Below are 27,049 nucleotides of genomic sequence, written 5' to 3' on the forward strand. Positions count from 1 at the left end.
ACGGCTTGATTCGTTGTGGTTTTTTTGTTTTTTGCATTTATTCTGCACATGTGCCCATTGCTGTCACCAGCAAATGGGCACATGCAAATTTAGTGACTCTTCGCTCCTCTCCACCAACTTAATTTGCATAAGCGCTTTTTAGAAAATAATTCGCGTTTTTTAAATCACTACTATAATGGCTGCAACAGCAGCCCGTTGATTTTTTTTTTTTTTTAATGCAAAGTTTTGAGAATCTAGGTCTGGGAGAGGAAAGCCTTGAGAAGTTTAGGGGTTTATTACAGCCTTTAAGACAGCGGCTGGGAAAAGAAAAATTTTGGGAAGCTATAAAAATTGTTGTGATCTGGAAAGAGAGCCTAAAAGAAGGTTTAGGCTGGTGAAGGAAGGCTGTGGTTTGTAGGGTTACCATATTTGCTAAGTCCAAAAAGAAGACACCTGACCCCGCCCCTGCCTCCCACTAGTCTTGCTCCTAAAACCTCCCCACCTCCCACCCGGGCCACTCCAAAATTAGGTGTGGCTTTTGTGAGTCTCCCCTGTACTCGGTACCTTCTCCAACGCTGCAGTTTAAAAGCTTTGGCAACCGGCAGCATTAACGATGTAATCCTTCTGTCATCGGCCTGCTCTGGAAGCATGCCACCTATATGGGAACAGGAAGTGCTGCAAAGTGAAGGCTTCCAGTGCAGGCCGATGGCAGAAGGATTATGTCGCTAATGCTGCCAGCTGCCTGAAGATTTTAAATTGCAGTTCTGTCAAAAGTACTGGGAACAGGGGAGACTCACAGAAGGCCATACCCGACTCTGGGGTGGAAGATGGACTGGAGAGAGTGAGTCCAAAACCCAGACAAACTCCTTCCAGTCTAGGAAACTGTCTAGACACCTGGACAGTCCTCTAAAAAGAGGTCATGTCTGGGTAAATCTGGACATCTGGTAACCCTAGTAGTTGGGGGACTAGAGATCCCTGTTGAGAGCATAGGAATGTAGTATGTGCAACTGAATTAGTTCACATGGTAAAAGATTACAGCCTTTCTAAGAATTAAGAGCACTTTATGCTGGATGAGGGTAGGGAGAAACCTCCTTGTGTAGTGCTTTGCAGCCTAAGGGAAGCAACACTATTAGGCTGAACCAAGGGTTTGAAAACATGGGTGCAACATGTGCTGTATACAGAGAAAGGGGGAAGGGCTAGATCTCCTTGTGCAGCACTGGCAGGCAGAGCCTGGAAGAGGGATGGAGTGCATGAGAGCAATTAGTGCTGTGGAACTAAAGAGGGGCATTATTAGAAGAAAATCTACATTGGTACAGTCGAACCTCGGTTTACGAGTGCACTAGTTGGTGAGTATTTGGCAAGACGAGCAAAACATTCGATTTACAAGGGCCCCCCGCGATACGGCATCCCCCCCTGCGATCTGCCATCCCCCACGCACCCACCCATCCAAACACATTATCTTACCCCCATCTGGCACCGTCACCAGCACCAACTCACAGGACATGCCGGTGCCCGAAGATCTGCTCTCTTTCTTGTGCTGGGCCTTGAGCATCTGTGCATGCTCAAGGCCTTCTAGTTCTCGCGGCGGGGGAAGGGGGGTGACACGGGGGGAGATGCCGGATTGCATGGGGGGTGGTGGTGGTGGTGGTAAGATGGAGCAGCGCCAGTGGCCTCGGGGGGGGGGGGGGAGGAGTAAGCTACAGCAGCGCACTGGCCACGGGGGGTGGGTTGAAACTTATCAAGCGAGTTTCCCTTGGTTCCTTTGGGGAAACTTGCTTTGATATACGAGTACTTTGGTTTACGAGCATGCTTCTGGAACGAATTAAGCTTGTAAACCAAGGTTCCACTGTGTATGTTTGTCCTACTGTTTGTAAAGAAAGGGAAAGTATTATTTTGTAACTTGGGTATTATGGAAGCTTATGAGCAGATGCCAAGAATAAAAGCTTGCATTTTCTGTTTGCTGTAACTACCATGTTTCCCCAAAAATTTGGGGTCCAAAAATAACACCAGGGCTTATTTTCGGGAGATTTCTTATTTTTTCCATGTACAATGATCCATCTCTCCTTTCCTCTCCTCCACCCCAATCCTCTTTCCTTTATCTCCCCCACATGTGCAGCATCTTTCGATCCCTCCCTCCCTCCCATACCCCCCCAGTGAAGCAAAACCCTTGAACAGCATCTTTCTATCTCTCCCATCCCCTTGTGCAGCATAACCCTTGCACAGCATCTTTCTATCCCTCCCTCCCATCCCTCTCATGCAGCAGAACCATGCCGACCCTCCAACCACAAAACAGACACCTCTCTCCAAACAGCAGCGTTGGCAACACTTTAAACAGGCTACTTCACGGTCTTCTCCTCTGGGGCCTTCCCTGTGCCGCATCGCTGATGACGTCATCAGTGATGTGGCAGAGGGTAGGACACGATGGGAGAAGACCGCGAAGCAGCCTGTTTAGAGTGCTGCCAACGCTGCTGTTTGGAGGGAGGTATGTCGGTCTCGTGGTGGGAGGGTTGGTTGGTTCGGATGGGAGGGAGAGAAGGAAAGATGCTGCGCAGGGGGATGGGAAGGAGTGCTGGGACATTCAGGAGGGGCTTTGGGGGTGATCTAACTGGGGCTTATTTTTGGGGTAGGGCTTATATTAAGACCTACCCCAAAAATCATACTAGGTCTTATTTTTGGGGTAGGTCTTATTTTCAGGGAAACATGGTATAATCAAAGATTGGCTTTTGGGGATGTACTGAGGATTGTGGTTTTTGTAGGAAACAGTTCCATGAGGTTAGGTTGGGCTTGTTCTGAGAGGTAGTAGGAATAGCAGGAAGATTACAGCTATCTCTCAGTACCAGCCATACCTTCTTCAAGGTCTGCTCGTTCAGCTTGACTCATTGCTGAGAATGGAACTTACACTCTAGGGCAGCAAAAAGCCCAAGCTATATGTAGCTTCCCTTTTAGGATGTCCAGAACAGCTGCTAGTGGACTCATGACATGGCACTACTCGCCCAGAAAAATGATTTCATGCTGTCTGGTTAAAATCAACAGTTGATTGAACAAGATTTGATTTCTTTGCTGGCACTGATGCCAGCTGCCACATCTCTCTCAAGTTTATAGCTTACCAGACACAACTTGCACCTAACATAAGTATTGTTATCTTTTTCACTTATTAAATCAAAATTTTGATATAAACAGAGCGCTTACATGTCCAGCCATTTTATCATTTTGTGCTGTATGCTAGACACAAGTTTCACTGAAAAGGAGGTTTTCCAGAAAGTGGAAGCAACCCATTAATGGGCCTAGTGACACTAACTGCCTCTTTTACAAAGCCACACAGCAACGGCCCCGAAACCCTTTAAATCTCTATGGGCTTCGGGGCCATTAGCGCAGCACAGCCGCTAGCGTGGCTTTATAAAAGAGGCCATAAGAAAACTGGTTGGGTGTCACTAAAAAGTTACAATATAAAGTAACTAGACAGTTATTAATTGCATTTGCATGAAAGTAATCTTGCTCATTACCTTTAAAAGTAAGTACTATATAATATAATACTATAAAATAGTAACATACTATGTTACTTAATAATACAGTATATTACTGTCCAGCACAGAAGTCTTGAATGCTTTTCTTCAGAAGTGCAGCATTGTGAGTTAGGAGTTACCTTGTGGTGTTTTCAATAGTAACATAGTAAATGACGGCAGATAAAGACCTAAACGGTCCATCTAGTCTGCCCAACCACATACATGCTCCATAAATTAATTATTTTAGTTTAAATGGTTCCTGCGCGAATATTGTGTTTAGGCTCCATCTACTGGAGTCTCCATCAAGACTCACTCCAGCCCATCTTAACCATTCCAGCCATTGTAACCCTTCCCAGCCCGTCCTCACTGAATGTTCATATACGGAACACAGGCTGTGCAAGCCTTGCCCAGTACTGGCCATGTGAGGGAATAGGTGAATGAAATATGTTTCTAGGGGGCTACTTCTGTGGTATTTGTATGTGTAATAATTCATGTGGACTTGACTGTGTATGTATTCTGTAACTTAACAGACTGAAAGTGTTCTTTATAGAATACTGCATGCATGAACTGCATATACTTTGCAGTTTTCTTCTTTCCTTTAAGTCAGGGGGTGTCAAGTTCAATCACATTAAGGGGCCGAAATCCAAACACAAGCTAAGTCGCTGGGCCAGACCCTGCCCAATCTCCGCCCCAGACCCCGCCCCCATAATAATACTAATTATAACACAATTTTTTCCATATATACACACATAATATAATCTTATTAACACACTAGTGTTTAAGACCGTTAAATTAACGGGTGCTAGAATAGATGTGTATCTGTCTTTCTTTCTCTCTTTCTCTCTCCTTGGCCACTGTCTGTCTTTCTGTCTCTTTCTCTCTGGCCGCTGTCTTTCTTTCTGTCTCGCTGTCTCTCTCTCCTTGACCACTGTCTGTGTGTCTATCTCTCTCCTTGGCTGCTGCCTGTCTTTCTGTCTCTCTCTCCTTGGCCGCTGTCTGTCTTTCTGTCTCTCTCTCTCCTTGGCCGCTGTCTGTCTTTCTGTCTCTCTCTCTCCTTGGCCGCTGTCTGTCTTTGTCTCTCTCTCTCTCTCTCTCTCCTTGGCCGCTGTCTGTCTTTCTGTCTCTCTCTCTGTCTCTCTCCTTGGCCACTGTCTGTCTTTCTGTCTCTCTCTCTCTCTCTCCTTGGCCACTGTCTGTCTCTCTCTCTCTCCCTGGCCACTGTCTGTCTTTCTGTCTCTCTCTCTCCCTGGCCGCTGTCTGTCTTTCTCTTTCTCTCTCCCCCCCCCTTGGCCGCTGTCTGTGTGTTTGTCTGCCTTTCTGTCTCTCTCTCTCTCGTTGGCTGCTGTCTGTCTTTCTGTCTGTCTCTCTCTCGGCCACTGTCTGTCTTCTGTCTCTCTCTCCTTGGACTCTGTGTGTGTCTTTCTGTCTCTTTCTCTCTCTCACATTGGCCGCTGTCTGTCTTTCTGTCTCTCTCTCCTTGGACTCTGTGTGTGTCTTTCTGTCTCTTTCTCTCTCTCTCCTTGGACTCTGTGTGTGTCTTTCTCTCTCTCTCTCTCTCTCTCCATGGCCGCTGTCTGTGTGTCTTTCTATCTCTTTCTCTCTCTCTCTCTCTGTCTCTCTCCTCTTAGCTGCTGTCTGTGTGTCTGTCTCTTTCTTCCTCTCTCCCTCCTTGGCCGCTGTCTGTGTGTCTGTCTTTCTGTCTCTTTCTTTCTCTCTCTCTCTCTCTCTCCTTGGCCGCTGTTTGTGTGTCTGTCTGTCTTTTTGTCTCTTTCCCTCCCTCTTGTTCCCCACCCCCTCTCTGCGGAAACGCCACCAGCCTCCAGCGCCATGGCAGCGAATAAACACTAGAAAAAGTGATTAGGTTCTCCATAGACAAACAGGGGAAATGCAGGCACATTTGCAGGTGAAGTCTGCAGACTGAGCCTATGTGCCGGAGCTCTCCCTTAACTAGTTAAACTTTAAAGAACTTTCTGGGCATGAGCAGGAACCCAGTACACTCACCGCCCCTCCCCTAGCCTGTCAGGTTTTTTTTTCTTACCGCTCCTGACAGGTCGTGAGCTCTCCCTTCTCTCCTCACAGAGATATTCTCTCTCAGGAAATTTTCTTTTTTCAAATTAAAAACAAAACAAAAAGAGTTAATATTTTTTTTTGAAGTTTTCATTTGTTCAGTTAGTTCACTAAAAATCCTACAAGAAAACCAACGAGTCTACAGGACCAACTACTAACAGCCGGTAGCGTCTTCTCCTGGCAGCCTTCTCTTTCTGGAGCACTGCTTTCTAATAAGGTAGGTGCTAAGATCGGGTGGGGGGAAGCCTTTTGTTTTGGCGCTGTCAAAACCGCGATGGATAGTGGTTCCTGCGTTGGCGCTCAGCCAACAGTGCTGAAAAAATTGCTGCCACTTGTTCCCTCCCCCAGGGCCCAGTTTCGGCACTGCAAGGGGAGGAAAGCCACCTGCCTCCGATGCCGCAAGTTCAGAAAAAAATGGCAGAATCGATAGGCCATCACAGGAAAGCCCCAGTGACTGAACAGTGCACTACTCCTTCGCCATTGTCTCTGACCACCATTCTAATGGGGCAAGAAGTGGATTTACATGCTAAACGGGCTTCAGAGATGGCTCCCGCAGGCTCAGTCTTGGCCTCGCAGTCCTCTCCTGGCCACAGACAGAAGACTTTTAAAAGTTCAGGTGTGTCTTCTGAACAGGAAAAATCTTCTTCAAAAGCCAAGCAGGGATCTTCTCCATCTTCCCCCCAGGACCCTATTCCTGCAAAGCCCCCATCTCCGCTAACTATTCAGATGGACCAAAACTCTAACTAGGTGCTTTCCAATGTTATCCTCCTGCTTCAGAGGCTGGTACAGGAAAGTTCATCTTTATTACAACAGGCTCTTCAGCCTTCTCCAATGTTGAAGACCCAGTGCTGTTCATCCTGCCCAGCTTATCTGTTCACAGACTCCAGATCTAGCCTGGGGGCCCTGTACCCCTCTCTGCTCATCTCCAGCTCAAGGGGCACCTTCGCTACCACACTGTCAGTTTCAGAAAACCTTCCTCTACTAGATCCGGGTCAGCCCATTCAGATGGACCAGTCTGTTTTTACAACTGAAGAACTCTCCTATCCTAAAATCCTGCAGAAGGTGTTTTCATTGCTCAGTCTCAATCAAGAAGTGATCCCTACAGGGAGTAAAGATTTTCAAGCCATTCATCAGTCCTGTAAAGCCCCAGTAAAAGGGCTGATTTCCTTGCCAATAACACCAAGTTTTACAAAATCTCCAGCTGTCTAACTGGCAAAAACCTTTAACGGTCTCTACAGCTTTCAAATGAATGAATTGAAGTATAAAGTCCAGAATGCACCTGGTCACGACCTTCATCATCACCTCATCACTCGATGAGTCGCCTCTTAAGAAGGCTGAGATGTCTAAATTACTGTTAAGTGCACCTCTGGGCAAAGATCTTCGCTTTCTGGACTCCATTTGGGCATAGGGTATACCAAGGGTCTATGCTTTCTTCTAGAATCATTGCACACCAACTCCAGATTCTCTATTTTCAACGTTCTATACTTCAACAGATTGAGTCTGCTTCCCCAGATACCATGCCTGCGTTGCTCTTCAAGAGTCTACTTACCATCTCATCAAGACTAACTATGATGCATATAATATGATGTCTCGCACAGCCGGAGTAGCAATAGCGACTAGGTACTCAGCTTGGCTCAGAGCATCAGATCTTAGGGAAGATTTACATGATAGGTTAGCTGATGCTCCCTGTTTGGGTGACAGCTTATTTAGAGAAAAGGTGCAAGTGACAGTCTTGCAACTTAAGGAGGACTCCTCAACCAGTAGAGAACTCTTAGCACATTCTTTGGAGCACTAATCAATGTTGACATCCTTCGGCTTCTTTTTTTTTTTTTTTTTTTTTAAGAGCTTACCATCAACAATTTTTTTCAGCAATATTATCCACGTTGCAGATTTACTTCTTATACTCGTCCTCCTGTACAGAGGTCACATCCCTCTCCTCCTGAGGCAGCGTACAAGAGACAAGAAGCAGTCAGCTACACCTCAGCTACCTGCGCTTTAACCTAGTCCCAGTTTTGACCATTTACCAGTGGGGTGAGGGGGAGGGGGGCTATCCCATTTCCTTCCTGCCCGACAGGCCATAACAACAGGCCAGTGGGTACTTCACATCATCACTCAGGGATACTTCCTCAATTTCCTTCCCGGTTCCATTCCTTTGCAACCTCCAATATACCCCATTCTCACATTCCGTAACTTGCAACAGAAGTCTCTCTTCTCAGCAACAATGCCATCTAGGAGGTGCCCCACATGGCTGCAACTCAAGGCTTCTACTCCAAGTTTTTCCTTATCCACAAGAAGACACATGGTCTCCATCCTATTCTAGATCTTTGTCCACTCAATGCCTGCCTCAAGAAGGAAAAATTCAGAATGATCTCGCTTCCTACAATTTTTACCTCTACTAAAGCAGCACAATTGGCTAGCCACCATAGACCTCAAGGATGCATATACTCACATTCCAATTCATCCTTCCCACTAGCATTTCCTACGTTTCATGTTGCTGAACCATCATTTGCAATACAAAGTACTACCCTTTGGCTTCTTGTCATCTCCAGGGGTTTTCACAAAGTGCCTAGCAGTGGTGGCTGCACACCTGAGAAAGCAACATCACATGGTACTTCCATATCTGGACAATTGGCTTCTTGTAGCTCACTCAAGAGACCAGCTACTTCTCACGATCAAGACTACGCTGCACCCTCTGGGTTTTCTCATCAATTACTAGAAGTCCAACCTTACTCCTACTCACTCCCTCACGTTCATCAGAGCGCTTCTGGATATGGTTGCAGCAAGAGCCTATCTTTTTCAAGAAAGACATCGGGCCATTATTGCTCTGGCAAATCACTTCAGGTAATCCTCAGCTCTGCCAGCCCGCACTGTTCTATGTCTCTTGGATCACATGGCAGCCTCCATCATTCTGGTGCCAAATGCGAGGCTTCACATGAAACCCTTGCAGTGGCACCTATGGTTACACTGGGATCAAAGGCATCAGTCTCTCAACAAGAAGATTCCTCTTCCAGCAAAGATTCAAGATTCCCTACTTTGGTGGATCTTCTCTCCATCCTTACAAGAGGGCTGCCTTTTTCCACCTCCACCACCTCTTCTCACCATCATGACAGATGCCTCCAATCAGGGATGGGGAGCACATCTCGACCAATTGCTGACTCAAGGATGATGGTTTATCACCGAACGCTCCCTCCACATCAACCATCTCGAGCTGCACACAGTATATTATGCGCTACAGCAGGCCTGCATAATTCCGGTTCTCGAGGGCCGAATCCAGTCGGGTTTTCGGGATTTCTTCAGTGAATTTGCATGAGATCTATTTGTCTGCACTGCTTCCATTGTATGCATATTGATCTCATGCATATTCATTTGGGAAATCCTGAAAACCTGGTCTGGTGATGGTCTCTCCATCCATCTGTCCTGAACCAAGTTTTTCAGCTTTGGGGAACTCCCACACTGGATCTTTTTGCTTCACAACACAATGCCAAATGCAGCAAGTTCTGTTCTCTTCGACCAGCTCCTCAGGCCAAGGCAAGAGATGCTTTCTCCATTCATTGGGGCCACAACCTACTCTATGCGTTTCATCTCCAAGGTACTGCAAAAGGTTTCCAGGGATGCAGCTCACATCATACTCATTGCTCCTTTCAGGCCCATGCAAATATGGTATACACTCCTGCTAGTCCTTCTAGACTCTCCCCTAATATCTCTGGGAGACCATCCAGCTCTTCTATTTCAACAGAATGGCTGGTTACTTCATTCCAGTCTCCACAGTCTCTTGACAGCCTGGAAATTGAAACCTCAAACTTAACAGGTTTACACTTACCTCAACCTGTGCAGACTGTCCTGCTTGCAGTTAGACGCCCGTCTACCAGAAAGTCCTATCAATCCAAGTGGAAACGTTTTTCTATCTAGTCACAGCACCACCAGCAGAATCCTTTTTCTTTCTCCTGTTGACTTTGTTTTATTTTATCTCCTAGATTTGTTGGACGCTGGACTCAAATCCAACTCAGTCCGTTTTCATCAGGTAGCAATCTCAGCTTTCCATGCTGTTATAGATGGTAAACCAAATTCACATCATCCACTGGTTTCTCGTTTTCTCAATAACCTTCGACCTCCTCTACGAGATCTTCTCCAGCATGGGATCTGAATTTAGTTCTGGATGTTTTGATGCATGACCCTTTTGAACCACTGGGATCTGCTTCACTTTCTTATCTTACTTGGAAAACTGCTTTTCTGACAGCTTTAACTTCAGCCTGGAGAGTTAGTGAACTTCAAGCACTGGTCACCTATTACCTGTATCTCCAGTTTTTTCCTACTAAAGTACATTTACGAACTTATCCAAAATTTCTTCCTAAGTCGTTATGGATTTTCATCTTAACCAAACTATTACTTTACCTTCGTTTTTTCCTCCTCCATACTCCTCTCCAGCGGAGCAGATGCTTCATACCTTGGACTGTAGAAGAGCATTATTTTTTTACCTTAAAGCAACTGCTCCTTCACGTCAGCCAAATCAGCTTTTTATTTCCTATAACCCAGCTACCCTAGGAAAACCAGCATCAGAAAGAGCACATTGGATCTTGGATAGCACATTGCATCAACTTTTGCTAGACAAAACAACAACTTCAATCGCCTGGTCAAATCTGAGTTCATAAAGTACGAGCTGCAGTGTCTTTAATTGCAACTCTGAAATCCATTCCTATTCAAGACATTTGCAAAGCTGCAACTTGGTCCTCTGTGCATACATTTACAACGCACAACTGCCTGGATCAGAGTTTTGCTTAAGATATGCGATTTGGACAATCAGTTTTATGGAATCTCTTTGCATTATAATTTCTTTTTCCACCACCCAGTTTTTTTTTTATATCAGCTTGGGACTCACCTACAAGTGTGCCTGCATTTCCCCTGTTTGTCTAAGGAGAACGCTAAGTTGCTAACCTGTAACATGTTCTCCGTAGACAGCAGGGGAAATGCAGCCACATTTGCCTGCCCGCCATCCCCTCTTCTTTTCTTTTCTTCCTTGCTTGTGACAAAACTGACAGGCTAGGGGAGGGGCGGTGAGGGTACTGGGCTCCTGCACATGCACAGAAAGTTCTTAAAAGCTTAACTAGCTAAGGGAGAGCTCTGGCACATAGGCTCAGTCTGCAGACTTCACCTGCAAGTGTGGCTGCATTCCCCTGCTGTCTACGGAGACCATCTGTTATAGGTAAGCAACTTTGCTTTCTTACCTTGCTAATATTTTTTCTAGTAGATAGGTGTGACATTCTTGACCCCAACCCTGTCATTTATTTCCTTTACCTGCTTACTATCTCACTCAGAATGTTCTTCTCCAAGCATGTAACTTCAATGCCAATCAGACCTTAAGGCTATTATTGGCATATGTTGGGGTACTAATTGAGCTCCTTTAATGCTTCTGTTAACATGTTTGTTTCCACGTTAAGTTGTTGGTTCATGCTCGTATATTTTATTTAGAGCTGAACGTATTTGTTATTATCCCAGGACAAGCAGGCATGATATTCTCACATGTGGGTGACGTCATCTACGGAGCCCCGATGTGGACAGCATTTCAAGCAAACTTGATTGAAGATCATCCAACAGAAACTTGCCCCCGGTGCGCAACCTTCCAACACCGGGCGCTCTGCTTCCGACGGGCCCGCATGGCGGACCTATTTGCTGCCGATCAACCTTTGGCCTCTAGATTGGCCCCGGCTTCGGCCCTGGCCTCGATCTCGGCCTCGAGATTGGCCCCGGCTTCGGCTCCGGCCTCGATCTCGGCCTCGGGTACCTCGGCCCCGCCTCGGGACTCGACCTCGAAGACCCCGAGCTCTTAGAAGTCTTCGGCTCCGGGTAAGTCCCCTCTTCCTTCCTCAGGTTCCATACTTCCAAAGAAGCCAACCTCGGGGACAATGGCCGGACAAGGGGGGAGTTCCTTGCCCACGGCCCCGGCTAAACCCCCGAAGACTTCGGGACGTGCCTCCACCACTCGGGAATGCTCTGAATCGAGATCGCCCCTGGTGGAGTGCACCACGGCCTCGGACATGCCGAAGATGCTGTCCGTGCCGGTATTCCAGGAGCTGCTCTGAGCAATGATCACAACGGAGCTCTCCGCTGCCATGGCTCACCTTCAACCTGCCTTGACCTCGACCTCGCGTGCGCCGAACCAGCCTGAGCAACGCGTCGAGACCCCTCGAGGCAAAGCACGCCGTTTTCGCCGCCTCTCTTCTTCCTCGGATTCCTCTCCGAGGCACTCGAGGCCCGCGTCCCCGGCGGAGCACCGCGGGGCGAAACGAAAATCAAAGGCCCGGAGTTCGCCTCTGGTTCGAGGCTGCTCCCCCTCGACCCGATCGGGGGGACCGCTACGGGTTACCGAGCTGTCTCTCACTAACCCACAGCTCCTACTGACTCCCCCTTGGACCGGGGCTCCGGTCCAAAGCTCCAGGCTTTCGCCGAGGGAGTCCGGGGAGGGGTCCCCGACCCAACATCGGTCGGTACCCCATACCCCGGCGGCGTCCCCGAGGGGCTCCTCAAGGCGACGCAGGTCCTGGACCCGGGAGCGTTTCCATAGCGCGTCCCCTGCGTCGGATCGAGGATCCGAGCGAGAACCTCGCTATTCGAGGGAGGCTTCTCCTTCCTTCTCGGCAAAACGGAGGTCTCGGTCACCATCCCTGCAAGGGGCCACGGGATCCCACCGACCTTCCTTCACGAGGTTTGTCCAGGACATGGGACGTGCCCTTGACTTGGACTTACAATCCGACTCGAGGTACTCCAAGGAGTACCTGGCGGAGCTGGATATGCCTTCCCCGCCCCGAGAGTCCCTCCGGCTACCGCTCAACCCGGTACTCCGGCAGACCCTCATAAGGAACCTCGAGACTCCCTACATGGTGACGGCGGTCCCATCTAAAATGGAGTCTAAGTACCGAACGGTGCCTTGCCCGGGGTTTGAGCAACCACAGTTGTCCCACCAATCCTTACTGGTGGAGTCTTCTCTGAAGAAAGCTCACCCCTCTAGAGTGTCCGTGGCGGTTCCTCCTGGACGCGAAGGCCGGACACTAGACAAATTCGGACGCCATTTGTATCAGAACTCTATGATGGCCTCTAGGGTCCTGAACTACACTTTCACCTTTTCCTCCTATCTGAAACACCTCATTGGGCTGCTGGCTTCCTTCTCGGGGGACCTACCTGCCCCTCGTCAGGCAGCGTTTGGCCTCCTCCTCGAGGATTTTTCCAACCTCTGACTGCACTTGTTCCATGCCGCTTACGATGGCTTTGAACTGTCTTCCAGGGTCGCAGCCTTCGCGGTGGCCATGCGCCGAATGGCGTGGCTAGGGCTCGTCGATATGGACCCTAACCTGCAAGATCGGTTAGCTAACCTCCCTTGCGTCGGGAAGGAACTGTTTGACGACACCATCGAGGCAGCTACGAAACGGTTGTCGGAACACGAACGTTCCTTCGCATCCCTTGTCCGGTAAAAACCTAAACCGCAAGCCTCTCGCCCCTTCCGGGGATTACCTCGCCGCTACTCCCAGAAGTCTACTCCGGCCTTTTCCAGACCGCCGCCGCGATGCCCCCAGGCTCACTCTAGGGCTCCATCAAAATCACAGCCCACTGCGCCTGCGAAGCCGTCTCCGTCCTTTTGACGGGATGAGCGGACGGGGGCGCCCCCTCCGCACCTCCACTTGGTCTCCTTCCCATCGGGGGCCGCCTACAAGCCTACTACCCTCGCTGGGAAGCCATAACGTCGGACTCATGGGTCCTTGGCGTGATCTCATCAGGGTACTCGTTCAACTTTCGGGAGGTTCCTCCCGACAGCCCACCGAGTGCATGTCCTCCCAATCGAGCGCAGCTGTCCCTCCTCCTCTCCGAGGCACAGGACCTCCTTCGCCTGCGGACGGTGGAACCGGTTCCCCAAAATCAAAGGGGCCAAGGGTTTTACTCCCGATACTTCCTGGTACCGAAGAAGATGGGAGACCTGCGCCCGATCCTGGACTTGAGGCGCCTGAACAAATTTGTGACGATGGAAAAGTTTCGGATGCTTTCCCTTCCGATTCTTTACCCCCTGATCGACGAGGGCGATTGGCTCTGCTCCCTCGATCTGAAGGAGGCCTACACCCATGTTCCGGTGCACCCCGCTTGTCGCAGATTCCTCCGCTTTCAGGTGTGGGACCTCCACCTACAATACCGGGTCCTCTCCTTCGGCCTGTCCTCGTCCCCCCGAGTCTTCACGAAGTGCCTCATAGTGGTCGCGGCTGCCTTGCGCTCCCATACCTGGACGATTGGCTGATCAAAGCCCCGACCAGGGAGGGGGTTATCTCAGTGACCCGACAGACTATTACTTCGCTTCAGTGTCTGGGGTTCGAGATAAACTTTCCAAAATCCCAGCTGTGCCCCTCTCAGTCCTTACAATTCATCGGGGCCGTGCTGGACACGGTCCGTCTTCGTTCCTTCCTCCTCCCTCAGCGGCGGGAGGCGTTGGTAAATCTGAGCCGACAAGTATCGAGATCGACCTCGGTCTCGGCACGACAGATGATGACGCTCCTCGGCCATATGGCCTCCACAGTCCACGTTACCCCGCTTGCTCGCCTTCACCTGCGGTTACCACAGTGGACTTTGGCATCACAATGGCGTCAGGATCGGGACCCGATCAACCGCCATGTGACAGTGACTCCTTCCTTGCAAAGATCGCTCCGTTGGTGGACCGACTCTTCGAATCTTTCCAAGGGTTTGCTCTTTCTCGCCCCTCCACACCACAAGGTCCTAACTACGGACTCGTCGGAGTACGCTTGGGGGGCTCATGTAGACGGTCTACACACTCAAGATCTGTGGACCACAGAGGACCGTCGCTGCCACATCAACGTGCTGGAGCTTCGGGCCATTTACCTCGCCGCGGTGGCCTTTCAGCATCTGCTTCACGACCGGGTGGTTCTCGTCCGCACAGACAACCAGGTGGCGATGTACTACGTAAACAAGCAAGGAGGGACGGGGTCTTGGCCCTTCTGCCAGGAGGCCTTACGGCTCTGGGAGTGGGCGGTCTCCCAAAACATCTCCCTTCGAGCGGTTTACATCCAAGGGGAACAAAACTGCCTGGCGGACAGGCTCAGCCGCCGTCTCCAGCCACACGAGTGGTCCCTGCATTCTCAGGTGCTGCGACAGGTGTTCGACACGTGGGGGACTCCCCAGATAGATCTGTTCGCCTCCCCCGACAATCAAAAACTGCCTCTCCTGTTCAAGGATATACTCCCCGGACCGTCTCGAGGCCGATGCCTTCCTCCTAGATTGGGAGGGAAAGTTCCTCTATGCGTTCCCGCCGTTTCCTCTGATTCTGAGGACGCTGGTCCATCTAAAATATCTGAGGGCCACTCTGATCTTGATCGCTCCTCGATGGCCCTGCCAGCCTTGGCTTTCCCTACTACTTCAACTCAGTGTCGGGGAACCTCTGCTTCTGCCTGTCTTTCCCTCTCTGCTATCTCAGAGTCGGGGTTCACTGTTACATCCCAATCTTCAGTCTCTTCATCTGACTGCTTGGTTTCTTTCCCCTTGACTTCCTTCCCTGTATCTCAGTCGGTCAGTCGGAAAGTCTCGACTAGACTCTGCTATTCTCAGAAGTGGACTAGATTCTCGTCCTGGTGCTCCTCTCACCGCCAGGACCCGGTGTCGGTCCCTGTGTCTTTGGTTCTGGAGTATTTGCTCCATTTATCTCACTCTGGCCTGAAGACCAATTCCATTCGAGTCCATCTCAGCACCATTGCTGCCTTCCATCAGCCCCAGGAAGGGAAGGCTCTTTCACTCCACCCCTTGGTTTCCCATTTCATGAAGGGGCTTTTGAATGTTCATCCTCCCCTCAAACCGCCCCCGTTGGTTTGGGATCTTAATGTGGTTCTAGCTCAACTGATGAAACCTCCATTTGAGCCTATGGATAAGTGTCATCTTAAGTTCCTCACTTGGAAAGTGATCTTCCTACTCGCTCTCACTTCTGCTCGGAAGGTTAGCGAGCTGCAGGCCTTGGTGGTGGACCCACCTTTCACGGTATTCCACCATGACAAGGTGGTCCTCCGCACTCACCCTAAGTTTTTGCCTAAGGTGATATCTGATTTTCATCTCAACCAGTCCATTGTTCTGCCTGTATTCTTTCCCAAGCCCCACTCTCATCCCGGAGAGGTGGCGCTCCACACTCTTGACTGCAAGAGGACGTTGGCTTTTTACCTTCAACGCACTCAGTCTCATCGGACAGTTTCACAATTGTTTTTGTCCTTTGACCCTAATAGGTTGGGACGCCCAGTTTCCAAGCGCACCTTGTCCAACTGGTTGGCTGCTTGCATTTCTTTCTGCTACGCTAAGGCTGGTCTCGCGCTGCATGGTCGAGTTACGGGGCATAAAGTCCAAGCGATGGCAGCTTCGGTAGCTTTCCTCAGGTCCATGCCTATTGAGGATATCTGCAAGGCTGCCACGTGGTCTTTGGTTCATACTTTCACCTCTCACTACTGCCTAGATACACTGTCCAGAAGCGATGGCCGGTTCGGCAAATCGGTATTACGTAATCTGTTTTCTTAAATTGCCAGCTTCCCTCCACCCCTTCGTTATTAGCTTGGAGGTCACCCACATGTGAGAATATCATGCCTGCTTGTCCTGGGATAAAGCACAGTTACTTACCGTAACAGGTGTTATCCAGGGACAGCAGGCATATATTCTCACAACCCGCCCACCTCCCCGGGGTTGGCTTCTTTGCTGGATATGTGAACTGGAGACCACGAGGAGGGGATGCGCCCTCTAGTGGAGCAGGAGGCACACATGCGTGGTGCAGCACAGCAAGCTTGAATCTTCAATCAAGTTTGCTTGAAATGCTGTCCGCATCAGGGCTCCGTAGATGACGTCACCCACATGTGAGAATATATGCCTGCTGTCCCTGGATAACACCTGTTACGGTAAGTAACTGTGCTTTTTGAGAAGTTTCTCCATACTCCTACTTTACCTATGTTTCAGAGGCACTTTTGCCTGCTTGGGAACTAACTGCAGGTAGCAGTAGAGCCCTCTGTGAAGTAGGAGGGACACAGAAAAAATTTGGAGTGGATTCCTTCTGCAAGGCTCATGACTGTGGGGAAATGACCCGTTTCTCCAGAATGTCAGACCTATCTACTAGAAAATATATTAGCAAGGTCCTAATCACTTTTTAAATATTAAGGACTGGATTCTCAAAACTTACTGTGTCCTTAACAATAGTTACTAAACCGGTTCCAGCATCTGAACAAGGGAGGGGCCTAAGGCTCTGATTGGCCCAGGCGCCTAAGACCTCTCCCATAGGGAGGAGCCTTAGGTCCCTTCCCGATGCATCCCAGGATACACTGAGGAAGGCCTGCCATTTTGAAGAGACAGGCCTGCCAGCTGGAGGGAGTTGACATACCTCCTGCCGGCCTTTGTCTTAAAGGTATGAGTGAGAGGAGGTTGCAGCAGGAGGGAGTGGGCATCTCTTCTGTCATCTTTCAATTTAAAGGTGTTAAGGGGTGTCGGAGGGCGGGGAATTCCAGTGGCAAGAGGGTGTGTGCAACGTTTCTGTTGATCTTGAACATGTTGGGGTGGGGGGAGAGGCAGGCAACAGCAGACATGGGAGGTGTTGGTGGGAGATGGGAATATTTCTCTCTGCTGGTCAATCAGCTGAGCTGGTAGGACTTGGGAAGACCTGTGGCTCAGTTGACTGGTGCAGGGAGAGCAGCCTTGACAGGAGGAAGGAGCTGTACCTAGCAATTACTCTTCCGAGTAAGTGCCAGGCACAGTTCGCCCCCTCCCTTTACCAGCGATTCTCCGCACAAATAGCGTTGCATATAATTTGCATGGTGTTATGCTGAAAATCATCCATAAAAGTCAAATTGTTTCCACTGAGGCCACTACATCGACTTGCTGGATTTTACTGGCGAATTTTGAGAATCTAACCCTAAATATCAACAGTTTGTGAAGACTGAATTCTAAGTACAATATTGTCTTCTGGGATAGAATTAAATTTGTATATTATGTTCCCTTTTCAATAAGCATCTGCTGTTTTGCTGAAGCAGAAAAAGCTGTGACTAATTTTTTAAAAAATGACCTGTACATGAATTGAGTAGGAAAGGGAAAGAAATACAAGGCTGAATCTGCATTAGAGCTTTTAATCCATATTTTAAGTGAAAAAATGTGCATCTAAGCTTATTACTTTAAAAAAAAAAAATGGATGGAACTCACTTTTGAATGAGAGAATTACACCCCACTTCATACCCAACTCACATTCATATAACCTACTCCACCTCACACACCACATCAATACCACATCTCACCTCACATGCATATAGACCACCACATGTCACACACAAACTGATCAAATAGTTTGCAATTGTTTTTCTATTTGTTTACCTGTGGACAAACATATTCTAGTTTGGGCTTCAGCCAAAGCTAGAACTAGTATGAAATGTTTAAATGTGAACAGACAAGGAAAACAGTGGGAATGGACAATGAGCAATCCGCAGGAGCCAGCAGGATAAAACAATGCTTGTTTATTTCAGTCCAGGTCTCCATTACTGTATATCCTGGACTGAAATAAGCATTATTTTATCCTGCTGGCTCCTGCGGATTGCTCATTGACCATTCCCACTGTTTTCCTTGTCTGCTTTGCTTTTGTGAGTTCGTGTCCTGTTGGACTTTTGGTATTGTTTTAAATGTGAACAGAGCCATAAAGAGATCGGATTTTCCCCAGCCTGAAAGTCTGAACTCTTTGTGCAGAATTCCCAATGACCAGTTAAATTTGCCGAGCCTTTGGAGTACAGTCATAAAACAGAATTTGATTGTATGTGAATCTGTCTGTTGTGTACTTCATGTATAAATAATACAGAGAAGTAGCAGTAAACAAACTCCTGTCGCAGTGTTTACTAATCCCATCTAAAACCAGCTTAATATTAGAAATGAACGAGAGCTGCCTCCCATACAATTTACACAGTAGGGGCCTGGTTTACCAAGACTTTTTTCCCCTTGTTATATCTTAGGGAGGAAAAATAGTTTAGTAAGAGGCCCTATGTCATTCACTGCTCTATCTCAGTTATTTGTAGCTGATAATATACATTCAGATCTGATTTTCCAAGGGTTCATACAATATGATTGTATTTTGAATTCATTACTTTTTTAATTTTATTTCTCTCCTCTAGCCTCGACGTGGTCGTAGCATGTCAGTTTGTGTATCCCATTTTTCTGCTGTTCCTTCTTTGCCCTACATTCCTCCCAGTTCTCCTTGCATCCCTTCACCAGCACAGTCAGCACCTCTTTCTCCTTCCCGCCTTTGGACTGCGCCTGAAGAAACCTTTACTGAAAAGCTTTCTAAGGCACTGGAAAGTGTTCTACCTATGCATTCAGTATCTCCTCGCAAGCACCGACGCTCCAGTCTTCCCGCTCTTTTTGCCAGCCCTGTATGTGTTGCTGTCGTGTGTCCTGTGGCATGTGCAGATAAGTTACCATTAAATAAATGCTAAAATGTGATGCTTTAAATGAAGAGCCAATGAGAGCATCATGAACTTTTTGGGGCATTGATTCCATTTTTGTGCATATTATAGTAAGTAAATATAATTGAAGATATGGAATAAAAACACCTGAAAAAGACATCTATTTTTCAATTTTTTTTATTTGCATCAAGTGATACCTATTCCCAAGAAGTAAAAATTTGCTACATTGATTAATCACAAACTGATTAATGTATTATATGTGGAGGAAATTAAGATTACCTGTAAACTCTTAAAATGTCTATAATATGGTTGCTAGATTTATGGCAAGTAAATTAGAGCTGAGGCGTACACTGCCTGTTGGTGTAGCAGCTGGAGAACCTGGGGTTCAATTCACTCTGCAGCTCCTTGTGAATCTGGGCAAGTCACTTAACTCTCCATTACCCAGGTCCAAAAGTACTTTGTAACTACAGAAAGGCAGTATATCAAATCCAAGTTTCCAAGTTTATTAGTTTTTAATATCCCGACCATCAAACAATTGTCTGGCCGGTTAACAATAAAATTAATAAAGAGTTTAAATGTAGTAGAATGTGCATAAAGATGTCTAAAATTAAACATAAATGACAAAGACTTGACGTACTGGAGTGTGAGGGCAATAGGGGAGGAGAGGGAAAAAGTTACATTGTATAGATGAAATGGAAAGGGTGGGGGGGGGATTGAACGAAGGGAAGGGGGAGCGTTAAAATGATGGATGCTTGCCTGATGAAAGAGAGAAAAAAAAAAATAAAAAAATTTAGGTTTGATTAAAAGCGTCCCGAAATAAGAAAGTCTTTAGATTGGTCTTGAATTTGGCTAATTGTTGTTCGTCGCAGAGGTATTGTGGAAGTGAGTTCCATAATGTAGGGGCGGTTATAGCGAAATTTGTTTCCATATGTAGTGGGATGGATTTGATAGAAATAGTTCCTAGTAATGATTCGGATTTTTTGATGGGAAGTAGGAGCCCACAGGATTTGTCAATGTTAAGTGAAAGTTTGTTTGTGTATAGCCAATCATTTATGTTATCCAATTTATTATTTATGTCTTTTATGTCAGAGATGTTAGTGGTGTTAATAGGGTGAAGAAGTTGAATATCGTCTGCATAGGCGAAAATTGTAAATCCTATGGATTGGGCTAATGTGAGGAGAGGAGAGAGGAATGCATTGAATAATAATGGAGATAGTATTGAACCTTGTGGGACTCCGAAAGTTTGAAATATAGTTGAGGAAGTTTTGTTTTTTACGCAGACTTTAGAGCTGCGTTCCTGAAAGTAAGATATGAACCAAGAGAGTGCAGAACCAGAAATGCGGCAGTCTTTTAATCTGGAGATAAGAAGAGAATGATCGATAGTGTCAAAAGCTGCGGAAAGGTCTAGAGAGATTAGAATAACAGATTTTTGGTGTTCATGGTAGTATTGTATGGTTGAAGTAAGGCCTAGTAGTGATAGTTCTGTAGAATGTGAAGAGCGAAAGCCTGTTTGACAAGGATGTAATGCGTGAGTTTTTTCAAGAAATTCTGTTAATTGGGAGTGAATGATTTTTTCCGTAATTTTGGAGAGTAAAGGAAGATTTGCAATGGGACGATAGTTTTTGGGGAGAGAAGGATCTGAGTTGTATTGTTTGAGTTTTGGGAAGACGAGTGCTGTTTTCCAAGTGTTGGGTACTAGGCTTTCTGAAAGAGATTTTGAAATCATTTCCCAGATGAATGGGCCAAAGAAAGAATAGAATTTTTTAAGTAAGAACGGGGGAATACTCTCTAAGAGATTATTAGGAGAGTTTAAAGATTGTATTATAAGAAAGAGGTGTGCTAGTGAAGGCATTTTGAAAGTAGTGCAAGAACTAAAAGAGAATTGGGTAGATGCATTGAAGGTTTGAGTGGGGGGGGGGGGTAGGTATAGATGGTCCGAGGTGGGATCTGATGTCTTTAATTTTTGTATCGAAAAACAGAGATAGTTCGTCTGCGGATGGTGAAGTTAAAATATGAGAGTTTTTTTTTTTTTTTTTTGGAATATTGTGAGAGAGTGAGCGATATTGAAGAGAGTAGAGGAATTACGAGTGGAGGAGATAAGTTTTGAATAGTATTCTTTTTTTGTTTGTTGAATAAATGTTTTGTAATGAATAGCTTTGTCTTTGAATAGAATAAGATGAATATTAAGGCGTGTTTTTCGCCATTTATTTTCAGATGAACGAAGTTGTCGGCGGAGAAGAATTAGTTTGTCATTATACCAAGGTTGTTGTCTCTTTGAGGATAGGGTAGAGGTAGGTTTTTTTATTTTTTGTTCTGATTTGGATGCCAGAGAATCTAATAATGATTTTGTGGATATTTCCCATAAGGATGTTTCTTCACCCTGAGTTAACCAGATTTCTGTGATACATATGATTTGGAGATTATGTTGAACGATGAGATCGTGAACTAAATGGTATTTGTTTTTTATGGAACGTACATTTAGTAGGCCTATGTTAAGTTTGAGAGGGGGGTTGGGTAGATTAAGAGAAGGGTTGAAAGGAGAATATATTGGTAAAGTGATGTAATATCTGGATTGTGTTGCATTTTGGGTAAAGATGGATGTGTGCTTGGGAGGTCGGCGACCCCAAATGGTGGGGATAGAAGACATTGTATTTGTACTGGTGAGTATGGGGGGAGAAAGACTAAGGATAAGAGTGGAAAGGATTAGAAGAGAGGAGATTAAGAAGCAATATATAAGAAGTAGGGGTCTGAGCGGAGAGAAAAAGTTGGAGAGTGTTATAGTGAAAGAAGTATTAGAAAGAAGAGAGGTAAAGAGGTGAAGTAGCTGCATGAAGGAGCGCATAAAGGAGCAGGACCTGCTCCTTAGGTGCGCTCCTTTGGTGCCCACCTTTCATTTACTTTCCTAGTTATGGGAACATGTATCCTTTTTTTCTTTAGAAACAGAATAAACAGCAGACCAACAAAAATATAACAAAAAGGTTTTAATTCAACAAAAACACATGCCTGATATGGCCACATCTTGCCTGAAGGCTATGTGAGAGGCAAGAACTAGAGGCCCTATAAAAAATGCTTCTCTCTAGGCCCTAGGGTAACAATGCAGTGGAGCAATTTCTGCAGCAAGTCTCCAAAAGTATCTCCAACAAATCAGATCATATGACTTCTGCATGTCTTTCACCTTTTCAACACCTTTTTTCACATTCTAATGTGATACAATTAAACATGAGCCCATGCATTTTAATATAGCAGGTGCCTTTGTGGAGAAAGATATTTGTAAAGTTCAATTTAAAATACATGTAATATATGTTCAAGGCGGAAAATTTGTTTTTACTGTAATTTCTTAGCAAAGGGGATCCCTTTGCAAGAGTTAATGTTTAAGGAAATGCAGGGATGTATGGAATCAGCCCCAAAACGTTACATAGTGCCACTTTGCTCATCAAAGGTGATAACTGCATTTATTTTTATTTTTTTGCTGAGATCTTTCTGTTGCTTTCAACTGAAAAATGTCTTCAGATGAGAAATCCCAAAGATATTGGGATAGGAGACTGTATTAAGAATTATTGTGTGTTGTTAGTAGTGATGAAGCTCCTTTCCATTATCCTGAATGTCTTGTTGCTTGGCTGATGAAAGGTGTAAGAGGGAAGCATTTACCTGAATAATACACACAGAACTTTCCCTCCTGATATAAGAAGGTTAGGTAATAGAATGTGACGGAAGCTGAACCTTTTCATGTTGTCATCCATAACAATAGGACTTTTTCATTTCTCTTTAAAACTGGCATGCAGTGTAAACCATCAAGAAGTTGTTCTAAAATTTGTGATACAGCATATACATTTTTCTAATATATTTCAACCCCAAAAATATTTTACACTAGTTGATCACCCGGCGTTGCCCGGATATAAATTCCCTTGAGGAACATTCACTCGAGGATTAACATCACACAAATTTTCAGTTTTCATTTTCTGTTAAGCTTCAACCACAACCACATCACACCACACCACAGCTGCACTTCCTTACTGTTGACTGTGACATCATTCCCCAACCTTCACACCATTGTTCTATCTATATGTTTAAATTCTGATGTATCTGTGTGGCGTGACCCCCCCCCCCCCCCCACAGTATTTTCCCCAGAACTTTCTAGATATGTATACCAAGATTGGTTGAAATCTGCCCATGCATTTCAGAGTTATGCAGGCAACACACACGCACACCACCTATTTTATACATATAGATAAATAAGTGCATAAAAAGTAATGTAGACTATTGCATAACAATGGCTAGGCAGCTTGGCATGAATTCCTTTACAAGGATAATGCTGTATCATCTATATTGGAGATAACGTGGGAATTCTGTTACATCCACTCAGGATTCCCTACGTATGGTGTTCAATCCGTTCCTATGAACTGGACTTGCAGAAGTTTGAGCACCTTCCACATAAGAGGCAGAGCGCAGTCTCCCCTCCCAGTTGTTGTCTCTGAAAGCGATCTGTGCAGAGGTGATCTGATCTGCTCTGCTTAGTTTATTTTTCTTTTTGGCCTTAACTTCGTTTTTCTGATGCTTTGGGGCCTGAGCCCCATTCTGGGGAATCCTCTAGCTGGGAAAAGACATAGGCTCCACTGAGCCAGACTGCAACTCTGCAAGACAAGTCTTTGGGTGAACCTGGGAAGCCAGCCTGCTGTGAGTCTTCAGTGCTTGGGGATCTGTTCCCCTGGGAGCCAGCTCACCTTCTGAGTTTCTCAGTGGCTTGTGCAGAGGCTGTGGGCACCCTGTGTAAGAACCCTCAGGGTACCAGTTGTGTAGTTTGCCCATCCCTGTCGTGCTTCGAGGTTCCATGGGGTGGAGGTCTCAGTTGGGGGTCAGTCCGACTGGCAGCCTGAAAATTTTTTAGTTTGGACTTGGATTTGGAATCATCTGAGGCAAAAAGTCCTGTCCTTCTCTCCAGCTGCACTGAAATAGCTGACAGCCAGGCACCTCCACAGAACTGTGAATACATCCCCATTATTTTCTGTGGGGAAAATCGGGATGAGGTTTGGGTTTAGGTCTCTGACCTCCAAAACCCTTTTTTCACTGATTTTAAATTTTCAGTTAAGTCTCCATGGATCATTTTTGACACGATTTTACTGGCGATGGCCATCTTGTATTTAAATTTATTTATTTTTTTCCCCCAAAAGCCTCTAGCTGCCTCAAAACCCCTCAATTTTGATTTTAATCAACTGGGATGGATTCCTGGGTGTGAAGACACCATTACTTGTAAAATTGTGCCAGTTGTTTAGCAGAGGAGTATCCATATATCATGTGCCACATAAGGATGGGAGCATCGAGCTTAGCCCCATCCATTCATTCCAGGGCTGGTGAACTGTTGTGGGTTTGAGAAATGGGTACGAAGTCCCATCCGGATCCCCTATCAATGATGCGAAGCAGAGGTCCGTGGAGTCTGCAGAACCCATGAGAGTACAGCCGGAGGTTCTGCAGGCTTCATTTGCTTCCCCTGCACAAGGCTTCTCCCTTGAATTTATGGGAATATGATGTGGAGAGCCTTTCTGATGAGACCAGGTCAGTTAGTGCAGCCTTCGTGCGCACAGCCGTCGACCTAAGGAGTGTCCTCTCCTATAGTGTCTGCTTCTCAGTGGAGCAGGCTGGGCCTTGGATCTAGTGACCTTTCGGAGCCAGACTGGCCAGATTGGAGATCAGACTCCATGCCGTTTTTGTGTCAGGACTCTGATTCAGTCCTGGATGACTCTGGCTCCCTGTTTGGGTCTAGCAGTCAAGAGAACTCCCTGGCTCCTTGCCAGGGGGATGACCCTTGGATCCACCACCTCTTCAAGTCAATGTCTGTTCACCACTTTATTGCCGATGCTATTAAAGACCTGAAGCTGGAGACTTCCCAGTGCACAGTCATGAGTGACTCTAATACACACTTTTTTTTCCTGCACATCCGGTTATTATTGTACTGGTTGCGAAACAGTAGGAGACCCCAGAGGGGTCCCTGAGGGTTGCTAAGGCCATGTCCAGGCTCTATCCCATGGCACCAGAGTTCCAGCAGCTAATTGACCAGCCAAAGGTGAATTTGGCAGTGTTTCAGGTCACCAAACCTATGACTCTCCCAAGTGAAGGTGATATGCCGGAAGATGATCAGGCCTGTAAGGTGGGCATGATTTTGAAAAAGCAGTTTGAAGCTCTTTCTCTGGGGATTAAGGCTCCTGCTGCTGCTTCATTTGCTGCTCAAGCCTGCCACACTAGATTGCGGTAGCAGCCCTCTGAACAAGAGGATGCCTGCCCCCAGCTTGTGCTGGAAAGGGTGGATTAAGTGGCATACTCCTTATATGACCTTATCAGAGTCATGAACAATGTGTTGGCTTACACTGTCTCAGCTCGCAGAATGCTCTGGATCAGGCAGTGGTCAGGCGACTTGGCGTCCAAGGCGACCTTAAACAGGCTGCCCTTTAAAGGTCAGATGCTTTTCAGTAAGGGCCTTGATGACTTTATGGCCAGTGTAGCAGATTGCTGCCCTAAGTCTCTGCCAGAAAGTAGACCATGCTGACCTCTGAGCAGGAGCAATTTTAAATCCCTCCCATCATTCTTGCATTTTAACCTAGGGCCTCTGTCCAGCGGTCCTTCCAAGGTTATAGACAGCGATTCAGCAGCAACAGGTGCCAGCAGTCCTCTGGGGCTCATGTCAACCCTCTCTCCAAGAAACCACAATGACGCCAGGTTGGTGGCCGCACCTCCGCATATTGGGGGGGTGGCTGTTGGTGTTTTGGGGAGAACGGGAAAAAATTTCCCAGACCTATAGGTGTTGGATATCATCCGAGTGGGTCACAAGATCGAGTTTAATTGCCCTCCTCTGGATTTGTATATCAACTCTCCAGCCGAGCGGCTAGATGAGGAGGCCAAGGTTAGGGCCACACTTCAAAGACTTCTGAACATTCAGTCCATAGAACCTGTACTTAATGTTGTCATGGGCTCAGGCAGATACTCCAGTTTTTTTCATTGTGTCCAAGAAAGGCATATCAAGATAGTGAATGCCCCCATTTCTACATGCAGCTATGGCTTCTAGAGAATTTCTGACCTCCCTGGACCTGCATATTACTATCTTTCTGGGGAGCTGATTGCAGGGACTGCTCGATTCAGGACCAGTGGATTCACCGTTAGAAGGGGTGGTTCATAAATCATCTAGAGCTCTGGGGCATCCAGCTGGCCTTGAAGGCACTGGAAAAAGTTGTCAAGGGAAAAGCTGTAATGGTGTTCAACAACAACAGACTGAGACATCAGAAGCACCCCGTTTTCCCTAGAGGCTATGATGCTTTTCTGGTGGGCGGAAGCATACCTTCAGGCTATTTCTGCGGCCCATGTGGCCTAGTGCAAAATGTTCAGGTCAACTTCCTAAGTTGACAATTCGTTGACCTGTGGGAATAGTTGCTCTCCCAAAAGGCGTTCGATCTCATGCACCGCTGGGACAGACCAGTGATGGAATTGATGACTTCTGCCAAAGCGAAAGTGAAGCGCTTTTTCAGTCGAAGATAGGAACCAGGAAGCTCGGGGTTGGATGTGTTGGTCCAGCCCTGGCCGCACAAAGGTCATCTTTGTCTTCCCTCCCCCCCCTTGGCCAATGGTGGGCCGGGTCATTGCAGGATCATGACTCATCTGGGTCTCATGATCCTAGTGGTCCTAGGCTGGCCTCGCCAACCATGGTGTTCGAACCTAGTAAGTCTTTAGTGAGACAGGAGCCTCAAGCTGTCTCTTCATTGCAAGCTTCTAAGTCAGGGGCCAGTCCCCATTGAGAATCCCACAGCACTTTGGTATTATAGCATGGATTTTGCGCTCCAGCCTCTAATCCGCCTCTAATTCTTGTTTCTGAGTTACAGAGTAGAACAGAATTGTGTAAAATATGCGGGAACATTCTCCATTCCCCTCCTTCTTTGTATTCTGTTCCAATGGGTTCAATTGCTTTGGGATGTAACTGGAAGGGAACACTGTGCTCCTCCTCTATGTGGAAGGTGCTCAAAACTGTAAGTCTTTACACTTCTGCAAGTCCAGCTCACGAGAATGGATTGATCA

General features: G+C 46.8%; 1 protein-coding gene across 1 annotated transcript in view; it reads left to right on the forward strand.

The window, feature by feature from the left end:
• WNK1 (WNK lysine deficient protein kinase 1) overlaps positions 1-27,049 on the forward strand; it is a 538,182-nt gene that overhangs the window by 217,085 nt on the left and 294,048 nt on the right. The window contains 4 exon segments of the mRNA XM_033953429.1: positions 18,704-18,736; positions 18,738-18,785; positions 18,787-18,843; positions 18,845-18,961. Of these exon segments, the coding sequence (XP_033809320.1) occupies positions 18,704-18,736; positions 18,738-18,785; positions 18,787-18,843; positions 18,845-18,961 (255 nt within the window).

The sequence above is a fragment of the Geotrypetes seraphini genome, chromosome 7 (assembly GCF_902459505.1).
Source record: "Geotrypetes seraphini chromosome 7, aGeoSer1.1, whole genome shotgun sequence".
In the NCBI taxonomy this organism is placed as follows: Eukaryota; Metazoa; Chordata; class Amphibia; order Gymnophiona; family Dermophiidae; genus Geotrypetes; species Geotrypetes seraphini.